At 47.5% G+C, this 16,755-nt stretch overlaps 1 protein-coding gene across 1 annotated transcript; it reads right to left on the bottom strand.

Moving 5' to 3' along the window:
• Nucleotides 1-7,569: 7,569 nt before the first annotated feature.
• On the bottom strand, nucleotides 7,570-16,333 carry LOC101673674 (basic proline-rich protein-like). Its single transcript, XM_045068285.1, has 4 exons — nucleotides 16,073-16,333; nucleotides 15,182-15,714; nucleotides 14,016-14,769; nucleotides 7,570-8,202 (listed from the first exon to the last, which is right to left on the bottom strand). The coding sequence occupies exons 1-4, from the start codon at nucleotides 16,331-16,333 to the stop codon at nucleotides 7,570-7,572; spliced, it is 2,181 nt and encodes a 726-aa protein (XP_044924220.1).
• Between the last annotated feature and the right edge of the window lie 422 nt (nucleotides 16,334-16,755).

The following is a 16,755-nucleotide window of genomic DNA, read 5'->3' as shown; positions in this document are numbered from 1 at the left end:
ACCCTGAGATCATGACCTGAGCTGATACCAAGAGTTGGATGCTTAACTGATTGAGCCACACTGGTGCCCCTTCAATGTGGTTTTGATTTGAATCTCCCTGATGGCTAGTGATGATGAACATTTTTTTATGTGTCTGTTAGCCATTTGTATGTCTTCTTTGGAGAAGTGTCTGTTCATGTCTTCTGCCCATTTTTTGACATGATTATCTGTTTTGTGTGTGTTGAGTTTGAGGAGTTCTTTATAGATCTTGGATATCAGCCCTTTGTCTGTAGTGTCATTTGTGAATATCTTCTCCCATTCCCTGTGTTGCCTCTCTGTTTTGTTGACTGTTTCCTTTGCTGTGCAGAAGCTTTTGATCTTGATGAGGTCCCAAAAGTTCATTTTAGCTTTTGTTTCCTTTGCCTTTGGAGACATATCTTTCATATGCTGAAGAAAACTCACAGGAAACCCGAGGCCTTGCTATTGTCAATCCACGGCCTCCCCAAGACCTAACACCCCCTGCCTCGGCTTGGTGCATAGGCTGGATCACTATCCATCATGATATAGACATGAGTCTCAGTGATCTTATTTTTTCCTTTTCTCCCACTAGAATGTGAGCCCCATGCGACCAGGGACCCCCCCCCCCGCTTTCACAGTGTGTTTCTAGCATTAAGAATGGTGTCTGGGGGTGCCTGGGTGGCTCAGTGGGTTAAAGCCTCCGCCTTTGGCTCAGGTCATGATATCAGGGTTTTAGAATAAGCCCGGGGATCAGGCTCTCTGCTCAGCAGGGAGCCTGCTTCCCTTTCTCTCTCTGCCTGCCTCTCTGCCTACATGTGATCTCTGTCTGTCAAATGAACAAATAAAATCTTAAAAAAAAAAAAAAAAGAATGGCGTCTGGCACATAGTATGTGCTCAGCAAAAATGAATCACCTTGGCCTTCTGCCCTCATTTTAATGCCATTCCTAGTGGTGAACCTGTTAACCATGTAATGTATGTCTTTCAGAATTTCCTTCCACATGTTTGCATTTTAATAAAAGGGCCCATTAGATACCATGCCCCACAATTAAGCTCTCAAATATGCCTACAATACAGTAGCTCCCCTTATCTGTGGGAGACAGGATCTGAGACCCCCACTGGATGACTGAAACCATGGATAGTACCAAATCCTATACATGCATGTTTTTTCCTGGCATATCTATGAGAAAGTTTACTTTATAAATTAGTTACAGTAAGAGCTTAACCATAACTAATAATTAAATGGAAACATTATAACAATATACTGTTATAAAAGTTGTGAATGTGGTCTCTCTCTCTCTCAAAATATCTTATTGTACTGTACTCATTCTTCCTCTTCCAGTGAGGATGATAAAATACTTATGTGTCAGAATGAAGTGACAGCAATGACAATAGGCATGGCAATGTAGCGTTAGGTTGCTATTGACCTTCTGACACTATGTCACATGGGGCATCTGCTTCTGAACTACCACTGTCTATGGGTAACCAACTGGACAAAAAGAAACTGTTGATAAGGGGGAGCTACTGTGCTTAAACTCACTTGGGGGCACCTGGTTGGCTCAGTTAGTGGGCCATTCGACTCTTGATCTTGGAGTTTTGAGTTCAAGCCCCATGTGTGGTGTGGCTTTTATTTAACATCTAAAAACACATTAAAAAAAAAGATTTTATTTATTTATTTATTTGAGAAAGAGAGAGCATGAGAAGAGGGAGGGTCAGAGGGAGAACCCACCAAGCAGGGAACCCAATGCGGCACTCGATCCCAGGACTCCAGGATCATGACCTGAGCTGAAGGCAGTCGCTCAACCAACTGAGCCACCCAGGCACCCTGAAAACATGTTTTTAAAAATCACCTGTCTTCAGTCCTAAATGGAAACGCAACCAATCACAGTTCTGTAAATATAAATATCCATGATCAACCCTTTCAGTTTGGTATTTTATCCATATACCTCAATAACATACTCAAAATATGACTATTTTATCAGTCTTGGTTGGCATAATTGTTTTTGTATAGCTTTTTAGTTCTTTAACATGGAACATTTGGGGCATCTGGGTGGCTCAGTCGTTTAACTATCTGCCTTCAGCTTGGGTCATGATCCCGAGAGCCTGATGTGGGGCTCCCTGCTTGGCGGGAAGCCTGCTTCTCCCTCTCTCCTTGCCCCCTCCCCTGCCCTTGCAAGTGTCCTCTCTCAAATAAATAAAAAAAATCTTTTAAAAAATAGATCATTTAAACAAAGCAGATATAAAAATATAACAAATATTCTATGTACCAACGAGCTTCAACAAGGACCAATATTTTGCCAATTATGTTTCATTTATTTAATTTTTTGCTTGCATATTTCAAAGCATATTGAGATATCATATATCCTAATGCATAAATTCAAGGAAGTTATTTCCTCCATGTACTCTACTGTACCATAAACTCTAACAAATAGGGCTTTAAAAAATAATCAAAATATGATCATTACATCTAACAAAAATTACAATTATTCCCTGATACCACATGAAAACATCTATGAGTAATGAACCTATTGGACTTGAATGTGTCTTTTTTTTTTTTTTAGGATTTTATTTATTTATTTGACAGAGATCACAAGTAGACAGAGAAGCAGGCAGAGAGAGAGGAGGAAGCAGGCTCCCTGCTGAGCAGAGAGCCTGATGAGCAATGCAATGCAATGCAATGCGGGGCTCTGTCCCAGGACCCTGGGATCATGACTGGATCCTAAGGCAGAGGCTTTAACCCACTGAGCCACCCAGGCGCCCCTTGAATGTGTCTTTTAAATTTGATTTATTCTTACTGGGATGCAAACGAGGATGAGGATCATAGATAGCATTGGCTGAAATATGACATAATCTTCTTTTCATTGATAATCATGCTCACCCCATTTTTTTTCTTGCCACAACTTTGATGAAAAGACTGAATTATTTGTCCTGTAGAATTACTGACATTCTAGATTTCTCTGTATGTATCCTCGTGCTGGCCATGTGCCATGAGAAACAGAATTTCCTGAAGTGACATCTATGAACTTGGTTACACTTAGGCTCAATTACTTTAGCCAGAACATTTTATTGTCGACACTTTGTACTCTGATTATATTATATCAGAACGTACCTGACATCTGTTGCTCACGTTTTTGGTGATGTAAACAACGATCAGTGGATTGCGGTATTCTTACCTTGATTCACTCATACTGTACAATTTTCTAAAAATGTTTTACCTAAATTTTATTGAATTGATGTGCTGGTTTACATTTTTTTTTATTGATAACGCCATTCGAGTAACATGTAACTCAACACATTAAAGTACACCAGTCACTGTATTTTTAGAATACAAAGAAAATTGTGCAGCAATCATCATAATAAATTTTAGGACATTTTCATCACCCCAAAAAGAAAGTCCATACTTATTATTAGTCATTCCCCATTCTCTTGATGGGACTGATAACCCACCTGAATTGTGTATTATTATTGTGAAGATAGCTTCAAAGTAAAAACACCTGAGATAACAAGTGTGACAGAAGCTTTGTCTGAATTCCTTATATCTGGCTAAAACAGTGTTTTTGGTTTTTTAGTTTTATATTCATATATTTGAGAGAGAGAGGGAGAGAGCACAGAGGGAGAGGGAGAAGCAGACTTCCTGCTGAGCAGAGAGCCTGATGTGGGGCTCAATCCTAGCAGGAATGTAACATTCCACCAGGAGACTCTCAATTGTCTTTACTTGATAGCAACTAAGCCTTCAATATCCTGATAGTATTCTTTGCCCCAATAGCCCTTCTGAACACCCCTTTGTCCTCACCTACCCAACTCCTGTGTATATAACCAACCACCCCTCACAACCCGGGGCAGCAGCAGCTCTTCCTGCCCACGGGTCCTGTCCCCGTGCTTTAATAAACCACCATTTTGCACCAAAGATGTCTCAAGAATTCTTTCTTGGTCATCGGCTCCGGACCTCAGCCCACCAAACCTCACCTAGGTTCTAGAACTTCATCACTAGGACCCCGAGATCATGATCTGAGCCAAAGGCAGGTACTCAACCAACTGAGGTATCCAGGTGCTCCAGCAGAGTTTTATAAGAGAGGGCTGCCACAACGTACCCACCCCCATTCAGCGGATGGAGTCTCTAAGCAGGGAGGCCTGATCTTGAGACTTAGAATATTTTGAAAGATTGCATAAGCAAACCTCATAAGAACGTTCTATCCTTTGAAGTGCACTCTTGTGAAGTTGGTATATAAACCCCTATCTCAAGCTCTTTAGGGAACCTCTTCATTTAAAAGCTCCAGCATAGTAAACTCTTCTTTTGTTAATTTACTGGTAATTAATTTGCAGGCCGCAGTCACTGAACTAAAATGGTAGAGGAAAAGTTTTTCTCCCAACATCTCCTTCCCGTTAGCCCTTGGCAGTGATGACTTTCTATCTCTATAGATTTGCCTGTTCTAATGAATGAGATCTTATAATGTGGGTTCTTTGGTGTTTTTTTTCATGTATCATTGAAAGACCCTAGAGGACCCGCACCCAAGGACGCACTCACAGACCACTGGATGCAATAAGCAAGAGGATTTTATTCGGGCATGCTCGGACTCCCAGGGACATTTGACCATGAAATCCGCGAGGGATGGGTCAGTGTCTGAGAGCCCCGATCTGTTTCGGGAGTCCCTTAATATAGAATTTTACAGTCCATTACATCAGAGCCCTCACTTTTCTAGCCAGTAATTTCAAAGCATTACAGTAAGGCCTACACACAGGTAGCCAATCCTTTAAAACCAACCATACATTCTGGCCAGTCACCGTTCAGGTAGTGTACAGTAGAGGGTACGTGTTGAATTGCACGTTTCTAACCTTTATCTGTATATGTGCTGAACCGCACGTCTCCAGCTAGCGTACGTGCTGAACCGTACGTCTCCGGCCTTGGTACGGGAGGCAACCCTTATCAATTTTACTTAGTAGTAGGGGAAATTCTTAACAGGGGAAGGGTATAACTTTATTTGATTACACAGCGAACGAGGGTTTAAGCAATTTTTCATTTCTTAGCAAATTATTAGAAGCATGATTATACAGAAGCCAGACACAGCTGGGTTAAACACAGATTTTTGCTATTCGTTATCCTGTTATGCTGCTTGCTGCCTCCCTTATCTATGGTCAGCTGGCCACAGTTTCTTAGTTAGCATAAGCTGGTTATAAAAAGAATGTTAAAACTTATAGGCTATACTATAGTTCTGACCTGGGGTCCTTCATCATAATGTTTTCAAGGTTCATCCCTGTTTTATCTAGTATCAGTACTTCATTTCATGTTATGGCTAAATAAAAATCTATGGTATGGGGGTGCCTGGGTGGCTCAGTAGGTTGAGCATCTGCCTTCGGCTCAGGTCATGATCTCAGGGTCCTGGGAACGAGCCCCTCATCAGGGACCCTGCTTCTCCCTTTCCCTCTGCTCCTCTCTCTACCTCCCAAAATAAGTTAATAAAAAAATCTTTAAAAAAATCCATGGTATGGGTATAGCACATTTTGTTTAAACATTCATCAGTTGATGGACATTTGGGCTGTTTCCCCCTTTTGGTTTTATGAAAAATGCTGCCATAAACAGTCATGTACAAGTTTTTGTTTGAATATTTGTTTTTAGTTCTCTGTTAAATATACCCAGGAGTGGAATTGCTGATCATGTGTTCACTCTAAGTGTAACTTTTGTTGGAAGCGCTTTCCAGTCTCTATACAATTTTAAATTCTTACCAGCAGTGTATGAGGGTTCCAGTTTCTCCACATCCTTATCACACATGGTATTTTCCATTTTTTTCATTATATCTGTCCTGCTGGGTATGAAGTGGTCTCTCTTGTGATTTTGATTTCTCTAATGATGTTGAGAATCTTTTTCCTGTGCTTTTTGGTCATTTGCGAGGACCATTTGCAATGGATTTGCAGCATGAGAGCCCTGTGGGTATGAACCCGTCCTGCACAACCCGGGTTCAGGAAGGCAAAGCCATCTAGATCTCCGTCTCCTGGTACAATGAGTGGTAAGTAGTTACTGAATTTGTGTCTGTCCAGGAAATGGAGACAGAAGGAAAGGCTTTGATTTGCATGTCTGCCTGAGGAAATGACTCCTACTCCCTAAAGTGAAGGACAGGAAACCCAGGGAGGAATCCAGAGGGGCAGGTGAGATCCAGAGCCTAGGGATTCGCCTGGGGAGGCCGGGTGGGCATGTTGGGGGGTAGGGGGGTGGGGTGACGGGGAGAGGGAGGAGGGGGAAGCTCTTTCACCCTACCTGGTGGGAAAGTTGTGGCAGAGCATTAACCCCTCTCTCCACCCCCTGGGAGTGGAAAGCAGCAGGGTTCTGTGAGATTTCCTGTGTTGACCTGAAATGCAAAAAGGCAGCTGCCAGACCAGGACGAAACCCCTCAGGGTCCTCTTTGTATTCCTCCCCCCCCCCACCCCGCTCAAACAACTAGGGAATGGGTGAGAAAAATGGGCTGTGAGTGAGCTTGAGCCAGGCTGGGAGCAGCCAGACAGCAGGTGGTCTTGAGGGGGCAATGCAGGTGTGAGCATGGGTGACTTCAGATCTCCCTTGAAACAAAAGTGTAGTCATGAAGATGTTATCTTAAAAAAAAAAAAAAAAGTAATGGAGCAAGGATTGCATTTGTCAATGAAAAAAAGAGCCAACACATGTTTTCACAGTCCGTTGTTTATTACCCCAATAGCTGAGCTTACCCATGGGCATAGGGAGCTCCTTACATGACTGTTTTAAAAGATTTTTTATATGCATCTCCTCTCTCGCATCCTGGCCTCCCTCTGTCCTTAGGGAACTGCCTGCTGGAGGATTCACACACCAAAGTAACAGCCCTCATCTCTGAGGGGCAGCATCACCTGTTAGGTTCCTTTTCTGCTAGTCATCAACACGCGTCCCCATTAAGGGAGCATTCTTTTGCAAGAGTCACCTGTTTCCCCTTCAATACTTACGAAGGAATGAACCAAGGCACCGGTCAGGCAGAAGAAACCTGCCAGTCGCTGTGATTCCTTCAGACCCAGCACATCCCCATCCACCTAGGCCGTGTGGACACCACCTGCAGCAGCCCCTACCCACGTAAGAAGTGCTGGCTCCCTAGCAGGTCCTTGGCAAAGGGCGGGAGGGAGATGACGAGGCGGAAGGAGTGCCAGCTTTTCGGATCCCGACTCTCACCTAAGGAGATGAATGATGCAAACTTGTAACATCGTCTGGAAGTGTATTTATTTAAATTTCTTTTCCCTCTAAGCAGTTTTGCGACTGCTGAACGGTAAATTCCTCGTTCTTTGTACTAGCACATTCCTCATTTACTTACTTTCTAGCTGGCAGGGACCCTGCAAGGGGTCAAAATCGGATCTCCTTTGCAAATGGCATTAGGCGGGTCTCCCCTCCGACTTTCTCACGCGCGCCTCTGCCCGCCCCCTCTAGTGCGCGGCACCTGCGGAAGACGCCCCACCTCGCCGCTGGGCGGGGCTGGCAGGGTGGACGCTGGATTTCTCTGGCTCCCGGCGCTGCCCGAGTATCTCAACTCTCACCTGCTCCCAGGAACAATGAAGCGACGCTCAAGTTTGAGTGCAAGTAGTGGCTTCCTATTCGGGACTAGAGATGCGACGGTGGCCCCGAGGTACCCCAAGACTGCCGTACGGGGTACAACTGGGTCTTTGCTGACGGCGTGCTGCCTCCGCCAGGTGGGCCCCTTGGCCTTTGTCTTCTTTCCTTTCTCGGCCGGGAGGGGACCCGGGGCTGGGGGCTGGGGGCCGGGTTTGGGTGGCCCTTCCGGGCCCGAGGACCTTCCTTGTCCCCCAGCGTGTAGGCAGCCCGTGCCCGTTGTGCGACCTGGGCCGGCGGTGGCAGGCAGCCCAGGCGGCTTGAAAGGGCAGGGGCGGGTGGCCGAGGCGGGCCGGGGTGCGGCTTTGGGGCGAGGCTGGTCGTGCGTGAGCGCCGGGATGGTACCGCCGCCTCAGTTCTGTGCCCGGGCGCAGGGAGGAGGGCGAGCGTCGTCGCAGCGCCGCTGGGGCCTCCGCGGCCGGCGGGTGGGCCCGGGAGCGTCTCCCTGTGGCTGCGGGTGGGCCCGCGGATTCCAGGGTTCCTCCTTCCCCTCTCTCCCCTGCCCTTCCTCCCCATCTGCGTGGCCGCAGGAGGTTCCGCTTGGTTGGTTTGGATGGAGGGCTCCTCCGAATGTACCCCGAGAGAAGTAGTATTTCCTTGAATGAATTTTTGACCTAAAACAACAAACAAAACTATAGCTCCATTTCCACGTGTGCATTTAGCCACGTGGAAGAAAAACGCCCCCAAATCTGCAGGGACTCTCCCCAAGTGATGGAAACGCTGGTAGTTTACTGTTTTAATCGAGTTACAGTTTTGTGAAATGGGGGTTATCCGAAAGGAAGATGCCGTCTATTAATGAAAGAAATAGTGTCAGGTTAGTAAAGATAATAAAAGGTAATGGTAATAGAAACTATGAGTGAGGTAAACAAGTCACAGGTGGATTTTAAAAGGCCAAAAGGAAAACAATTCACGTAGTTACTTTTAGACCCCACCGATAAGGCTGGGGCAGGGGTTGGTGGGCACACACTGTTTGCTTGTTGCTGATAGTGCGGCTGAGGATTGGCCTTATTTCCAAAATTGAAAAATTCGAATTACTTCTGCAGAGAAATTGGGATGACAAGGGAAGGCAATTGAGATAAATCAGGGATTTTCATACAAAGGGCAGCATTTTGTCTACAAGGGGCACTCTGACCATTTCATGGGTAAAGGGGACTTTGGGCCCTTTGAAACAATGCAGACCCAGGGGAGATCTGGAAATGGCAGGTAATTAAATACTAGTCCCCTCAGATGGGCAGGTCTTAGTTGGGAACTAATAATATGGAAGAAATTATACAGAAGTGTAGTTTCTGTTTCTGTTGCCCTTATAGGAGTGCCTGAAGAATTATTTTGTAAATTTAAGAGTCTTGTTTGTTTTTGAGAACTGTTAATGTCATTTCCTGTTTGCTAGTTGTTAATCTACCTCTTAAATGATAGAAGTTCATGCTGTATATTAAGAAGACTACTGGGGCGCCCGCGTGGCTCAGTTGGTTAAGAGGCTGCCTTCAGCTCGGGTCATGATTCTGGGGTCCTGGGATGGAGCCCCGCGTCAGGCTCTCAGCAGAGAGCCTGCTTCTCTCTCTGCCCCTCTCCCTGCCACTCTGCTTACTTGTGCTCTCTCTCTAGCTGTCAAATAAACAAATAAATATTTAAAAAAAAAAAAAAAGACTACTCGCACAGCTTTTCTAATTTTTTAAGATTTTATTTATTTGACAGAGAGACAGCAAGAGAGAGAGAGAGAGAGAGAACACAAGCAGGGGGAGTAGGAGAGGGAGAAGAAGGCTTCCCACTAAGCAGGGATCCCCATGTGGGGCTCCATCCCAGGAGTCTGGAATCATGACCGGAACCAAAGGCAGATGCTTAACGACTGAGCCACTCAGGCGCCCTTGCTTTTCTAATTTTGATTGTGGTTTTTCTTTAACATTGTGTATTCACATTTACCCATTTTTTTCAATGAACTTTTTAAAAAAAATTATTTATTTATTTATTTATTTAACAGAGAGATCACAAGTAGGCAGAGAGGCAAGCAGAGAGAGAGGGGGAAGCAGTCTCCCCACTGAGCAGAGAGCCCATGTGGAGCTCGGTCCCAGGACCCTGAGATCATGATCTGAGCTGAAGGCAGAGGTTTAACCCACTGAGCCACCAAGGTGCCCCTTTCAATGGACTTCTAAGTCAAAGGTACCAAAGTCTTTTCCTGCTCCAGGGTTATAAGGGAAGGTGCACATTATTTCCTCTAGGACTTCTGGAGTTCCATGTAGAGTTTATCCTGGTTTATCGTGAGCCTTGTGAAACCAACAGCCTGTTGTAGATGGCTACCCTTTTATCCCAAGGCACACCACTCTTACTGATTTGGGAGGCTGCCTTCTATTCTAAATATCTTTTTTTTTTTTTTAAGATTTTATTTATTTTTTTGTCAGAGAGAGAGAGAGAGAGTGCACAAGCAGGTGAAGTGGTAGGGAGAGGCAGAGAGAGAAGCAGGCTCCCGGATGAGTAAGGAGCCCAATGTGGAACTCCATCCCAGGACACTGGGATCATGACCTGAGCATGAAGGCAGTGGCTTAACTCACTGAGCCACCCAGGCGCCCCCTGCCTTCTATTCTAAATTTTTGTGTGACTTCAGGTCTCTTCGTGGATTTTGTGTTCTACTATATAGTCTCACATGTGGCAAGACCAGTTCTCAAAATTGACATGACTGTCAATTGTCATAACTCTCCAAAATATTCTTGCCTGTTGTATTTTCCCTTATAAACAATGAAAACAAACAACGAAACATTAAAAAGTCTTTTGTATTTTTCTTAGCATTAGAATAGATTGATGACTGGTGCCTGGGTAACTCAGTCCATTAAGCCTTTGGCTAAGGTCCTGATCCCAGGGTCCTGGGATGAACCCAGCATCAGGCTCAAGCAGGGAGCCTGCTTCTCCCTCTCCCTCTGCCTCTTCCCCTGCTAGTTTTCTCTCTCTCTCTCAGTCAAATAAATAAATAATCTCTTTTAAAAGAAGAATAGATTGATGAGTTTACTGATGAAAAATTGATGAAAAATTGAAATGTTCATCAGGTAAAGTCTCCTTATTCAAAAATATGGTACAACTTTACTCTTCTTAAAAAGAAGAGTAAGAAATTCCATCATTCAGGAATTTTAAGGTTACCCTTGAGTAGATTTTCATGTAACTTTTAGTTTATGCCTAAGCATGTAATCTTTGATTATTGGTATGTTAAAGTCCTTTCTACTTTATTTTTAACTAGCCATTTATTCATGGAATTGGCTTTTACAAATCAGTAAACCTTTGGTAACCAAGATAGTTGTTAACTTTCTCAATATCAGGGAATGGTATATTCTCCATAATATAATTAACCCTTCAAAAGGTTAAAACTTTTGAAGCATACCCCTCTGAGGATCAGATTTCTTAGCACTGGTTGGGTAAGGTTGTGGGGGGGCAGTTATAAATTAGGGCACCTGGATGGCTCAGTGGATTAAGCATCTCTCTTCGGCTTAGGTCAGATCTCAGGGTCCTGGGATCCAGCCCCGCAATGGGCTTTCTGTTCAGCAGGGAGCCTGTCCCCCCATCCCCCGCCTCTCTGCCTACTTGTGATCTCTGTCAAATAAATAAACAAAAAATTTTTAAAAAGTTATATATTAATGTCTTTCAAATGTTTGGGCTTATATAATATTCTATTTTTAAAATTTTATTTAATTTCAACTAAAATATAAAATGTATTACTTGTATTTATTTGTTTTAGGCGTACAGGGCTGTGATTCATCAGTCTTATAAAATACCAGTGCTCATTATTACATATACCTTCCCCAATGTCCATAGCCCAGTTACCCCATCCCTCTACCCCCCTCCCACCCAGCAACCCTTAGTTTGTTTCCTGTAATTAAAAGTCTCTTCTGGTTTGCCTCCCTGTCGGACTTCATGTTGTTTCTCTCTTCCCCTAAGATCCTCTGCCTTGTTTCTTAAATTCCACGTATCAGTGAGATCATATGATAATGACATTTTTCTGATTATTTCGCTTAGCATAGTACCCTCTAGTTCCATCTATGTCATGCAGATGGCAAGATTTTTTTTTTTTTATGGCTGTGTAATATTGCATTGTATATCCCTCCATCTGTCGATGGACATCTAGGCTCTTTCCATAGTTTGGCTGTTCTTGGACATTGCTCCTATAAACATCGGTGTGCAAGTGCCCCTTTGGATCACTCACTACATTTGTATCTTTGGGGTAAATAACTAGTAGTGTGACTGCTGGGCTATAGGGTAGCTCTATTTTCAACTTTTTGAGGTACCTCCATACCAGAGTGGTTGCACCAGCTTGCATTTCCACCAACAGTGTAGGAGGGTTCCCCTTTCTCCGCATCCTTGCCAGCATCTGTCATTTCCTGATCTGTTAATTTTAGCCATTCTGAATGGTGTGAGGTGGTATCTCATTGTGGTTTTGATTTGTGTTTCCATGAGACCAAGTGATGTTGAGCTTTTTTGCATGTGTCTGTTGGCCATTTGGATGTCTTCTTTGGAGAAATATCTGTTCATGTCTTCTATACCTTTCTTGATTGGATTATTTGTTCTTTGGATGTTGAATTTGATAGGTTCTTTATAGATTTTTGGATACTAGCCCTTTATCTGATGTATCATTTACAAATAGCTTCTCCCAATCTGTCAGTTGGCTTTTGGTTTGGAAGATTATAATATTCATTCTTGCACAGTTAAAATGTCACTACATTTTTAACACTTCATTGGAGGTGGACTGAAAACTAAATCTCTTTTTATACACTTTGAGGACTAAAAATTTTGAAAGTTAATATAAAGTAGGGACAAGTGCTATGAACTTATTTATTAAATTAGCAACAAGTTCCTGTTGGAAATGAACTCATGGTCCCTACCAGTTCTGAGCAAGATGTTCTCAGTATGTCATTTTCACCAAAATTAACAACAGGATATGATGAAGAAAGACAATGTAGACCACATGCTAGAGGTCCCAGGTAAATTCTTAAACAGGAGGAATTTAGAATAGACTAGAATGACAGAAAAGGGGACCAAATAGATTATGAAGGAAAAGTAATGTGGTCAACAGAATTTGATTTGACTGTAGGAGTTGAATATATTGGTTCATACTGAAAAAATGCAGATCCCCTTATTAATACATAACAAGAGGGATTTTAACCGGAACCTATGACCTAGACATTAAAGGGGATTAAAAAAAATCCCCAAACCTTAATACACTTCTATTGTGCTTGTATTTTGTGGACTAGTGAAAGAGATATATTCGCTGCTAAATAGAAGGTAACATGGGAGGCTGGATGCTCAGTCGGTGAAGTATCTACTTTGGTTGGGGTCATGATCCCAGCGTCCTGGGATCCAGCTCTGCATCAGCCTCTAGGTTCCATGCTCCATGGGGATCTTCGTCTCCCTTTGCCTCTCCCCCTGCTTGGGCTCTCTCTCTGTCAAATAAATAAAGTCCTAGGGGTACTGTGGGTGGCTCAGTTGGTTAAGCAACAGCCTTCAGCTCAGGTTATGATACCAGAATCTGGGATCTAGTTCTGCTTCATCAGGATCCCAGCTACACGGGGAGTCACCTTCTCCCTCAGAACTTCTCGCCTCTCATGCTCTCTCACTCTCTCTCTAAGTAAATAAATAAAATCTTTAAGATATATATGTATATATATATATATTTAAAAGTAATCACTGATAAATGCGCTACTTCAAAGTTTTCAAATGGTACTATTGGCTCTATGATTTTAAACAGTTAAATAGTATTAAAACTAATTGATAAAATTTTTACAAACGTATATAAACACACACATATTTTCTTTTAAGATTTTATTTATTTGGCAGAGGGAGAGAGAGCACATGCAAGCAGGGGGAATGTCAGAAAAACAGACGAGCTGCTGAGAAGGAAGTCTGATGCACACTGGATCCCAGGACCCTTGGATCATGACCTGAGCTGAAAGGAGAAACTTCACTGACTAAGTCGCCAAGGCTACCACATACAACATTTAAAGGGGACATGCACATTTACTATTGGCTAAAAAGTAGGCTTTTAAAAGTGAAAAAGAGGAAAATATACTAAATTCAGACCTTGAGTAAAATAAGGAAATGAAAATGACCCTAACCACTAATAAATCCCAATATGACTATGATATATACTAGATAATTCCTGACAAAACTCTCCCTAAAGACTTCAAGATTACTATCAGGGAGCCTTCCAAAGCCCTGAAAAGATGATTCACTACCAAAACCAAAAAGAGGGTGGGTGCCATCAACTTAACCTGCAAGGTGATTTCTGCAGAAGACGCTTCGAAAATATGTAGCCTCTCATAAGTTTGTGGCCGCAGCCAGGAACATTGATCTGGTTTACCTTATGGAGCTCCAGGGTGCTCAGTTACTATGCTTAGAATGGTGTTCACGGCTTGACTTTGAGGCCAGGAGGGAATCCCTAGAGTGGGTGGCCGACCTCGGAGAGTGGAGACTGGGGTTTCGCGTGGCAGGGCAGGACTGGACGGCGGAGTGGCGGGGTTGGCGGCCGCGGGGGTAGCGCGGGGTTGGGGGGGCCGAACTGTCTGCCAGCAGCCGGCTTGCGGGGCCGGGCAGGGGAGAGTGTCCGGGAAGACCCTCTGGACTGGAGGCGGATCCGGGTGAGGCTCCCGTCAGAGGAGTGGAGCGCGGGCCCGCGGGCCCACCCGAGTGGAGCGGCGGCCGCTCGGCGCCTTCCCGCACCCACCGGCCGCCCTAGTTCCTTCGAGTGGGCGCCCGGGGTGGCCCGATGCTGAGGGCCTGGACCCGTGGCATCGGAGCACGTCCTTCTGGGCCCGTGCGGGGATGTCTTGCAGAGATGACATCCCTTTCCCGAACGCTGGGCTCCGAGATCAAAGAACGGGGCCCCTCGGGTGCCGGTCCTTTCTCCCCTTATGTGTAGGCGCGGCCCCCAGCCCTTAGCCCTTGGGCGTGAGTCTCCCACGTGAGCAGGGTTTGTGTCCTTCAGAAAGGATTGGTAGGAGTGACAGGTGGGAAAGGACCGGAAGGACCCTCGAGGCCTGGAGCCCGGTGGTGGTGGTGGTGATGGTGGTGGTGTGTGTTGAAGGGGGGAGGCATTTGTTGCGAGGGGGCCGGGGTGTTGCTTTCCCCGGGTGGGACGGAATATCCACTGCTGTCCTGGCAAGAATGAGGTGGTGAGCTTCTCAGGCCAGACTCCTGGGGAGAGGCAGCCCCTGCGGTTTGCAGGGCAGAGAGCCGAAATGGTCCCTAAGGCTTGAAGCTGCACTGAGAGCAGGGAGAGAGGTCCGCCTGGATGACAGGTGCACCCTTCTGCCCTTGGGCAATCAGAGGGCAGTAGAGACAGACGTCCTTCATTCACCTGCACAGGTGAGTGGAGCGTGTAGTCCACGTCCCGAGGACCGAAAGGGTGACATCCAGCCGGGATCTCTCTTCTTTCCGGGGGACGCCGAGTGTGCGTGTGAGTGTGAGTGTGTGTGTACGCGCGCGCCCGTGAGATCATGGGAAGGAGTGCGAGCGTGCGTTTTGCGAGACCCCAAGGGTGTTTCCGCGCATCTTTGTGGTGTGTGTGAGAGAGGAGATGTGAGTGTGTGTGCGCGCGCGCGCGTGCGTGCGTGTTTGCGGTACTTCTGGCTTCTCCCGTGCCCCAGGCACGGGAGAGCCTGGTGGTCAGGGTGCCGTGGATGTGACCGTGAGGTGTGCACCGTGGCCTCTGGGCCGATTGACGGGAAAGGAGGAGCTGCAGTGTTTGCGTTGGCCTGGAGTACCCGTGGCCTGGGAATGACCCGGGTCCTGGAGCGCCCCTCCCGCGGGAGCTGTCCAGAGTCGGAGGAGGCCGCGGTGAAGGGCCCGGTGCCCGGGACCCCTCCGTCCCCCGGGCGCGGGAGGTGGACCTCACTGTTGACCCCTCGGCGGGTGCCCGCGGGCCGCGCCGCCGCCGCTGTCCTTTGTTCCTGGGCGCTCGGAGGCCTCGGGGTGAGGCTGGCCTCTCGGGGAGTCCTGACTGAGGCTGGGGCAGGGACCGGCGGGGCGTGGCTGGGGTTCTGGGCCCGGCACCAGAAGAGCGTGTCTCCCGCGCGGGCCAAGATGGAGCCCCGGATGGGTTCGAGGCCACTGCCGGGAGCCTCGGAGACCCTGGCTGGGGCTCGCTGAGCCTCGCCCTTGGGTTTGGCATGCCAGGCCGGTCAAGGGGAGCTAGAGAGGAGCGAGGCGCTCCCCGCTCCCCGTAACCTCACGAGCTCCGCCCACGAGAGCCAGAGGAGGAGAAACATGGGGGCCGCCATGTTGGAGCCAGGGTGGACAGGGCTTGGCCTTTTTTCTTTGGCAAAGGGCGGAGGGAGAGGCCCAGGAGGAAGGGCCGCTTGGCATACGTGGTGCTCTACTGCCATCAAGCGGAACTCGTTGGGGATCCCGTGAGCCCGCAAAGCGGCGTCCCCGTGAGGCGAGGCGCAGGCGGGATGGGAGCGGGGGTGCGGGGGTCTGTCTCCTGCGCCCCCCCCCCCCCCGACAAAGGCCCACGCATGCGTAGTGCCCCGCCCCCACCGCCGCGGCAACCTGGGAGACTCCAGGGACGGCTGGCGGGGCCGAGCGCGGGGTCCGGATGCCCTGCGGGTCGGGCACGGGGATGCCAAGGCGGCCGCCATGTTTGGGCGGAGTGGAGCGGGAGAAGCCTACCCCGCAGGGCAAGGAAATCCCGTGCGGGGGCGGGGGGGAGGGCTGCGGGCCGGGGGCACTGGGCCTGTGGCGGCCTGGCCCTTCCCCTAGGAGCAAGGGCAGCATGGGCTTGTCCGGACCCAGGGCCCTGCAAGCCCCGCCAAGAGCGGCCGGGCCACGGGCAGGGGCACTGGGAGGCCGCCGCCATTGGCGGTGGGCGTGGAGGCGGGACCCCGATGTCCCTGTGAAACCGTTCGGGGATCAGGTGTGCTGCTTGGTCACCCGGTGTCATGGGGTCTGGAGGTGGTCTCCGGAGGAGGGGCGGGGGCGTGGGTCGCGAGGGTGGTGCTGTCCGGCCGGGAGCCCAGTCCAGAAGGGACAGGCCGGTCCTGGGGCCAGCCCAAGTGGAAGCAGCAGCGGCAGCAACGGCAGCAACGGCAGCAACGGCCTCCTCCGCCCCGCCCCCTCGTCCGCCCCACCCCCAGTACCACCAGAGCCAGGCTGGGGCCCAACAAGCGGTTGCGGTGACACACACAGGGCAGCGGCAG

Source organism: Mustela putorius, unplaced genomic scaffold, assembly GCF_011764305.1.
Source record: "Mustela putorius furo isolate JIRA1106 unplaced genomic scaffold, ASM1176430v1.1 tig00003901_pilon_pilon_pilon, whole genome shotgun sequence".
Lineage (NCBI taxonomy): Eukaryota > Metazoa > Chordata > Mammalia > Carnivora > Mustelidae > Mustela > Mustela putorius.
The sequence above is the reverse complement of the archived record's forward strand: the minus strand, read 5'-3'. Positions and strand labels throughout refer to the sequence as shown.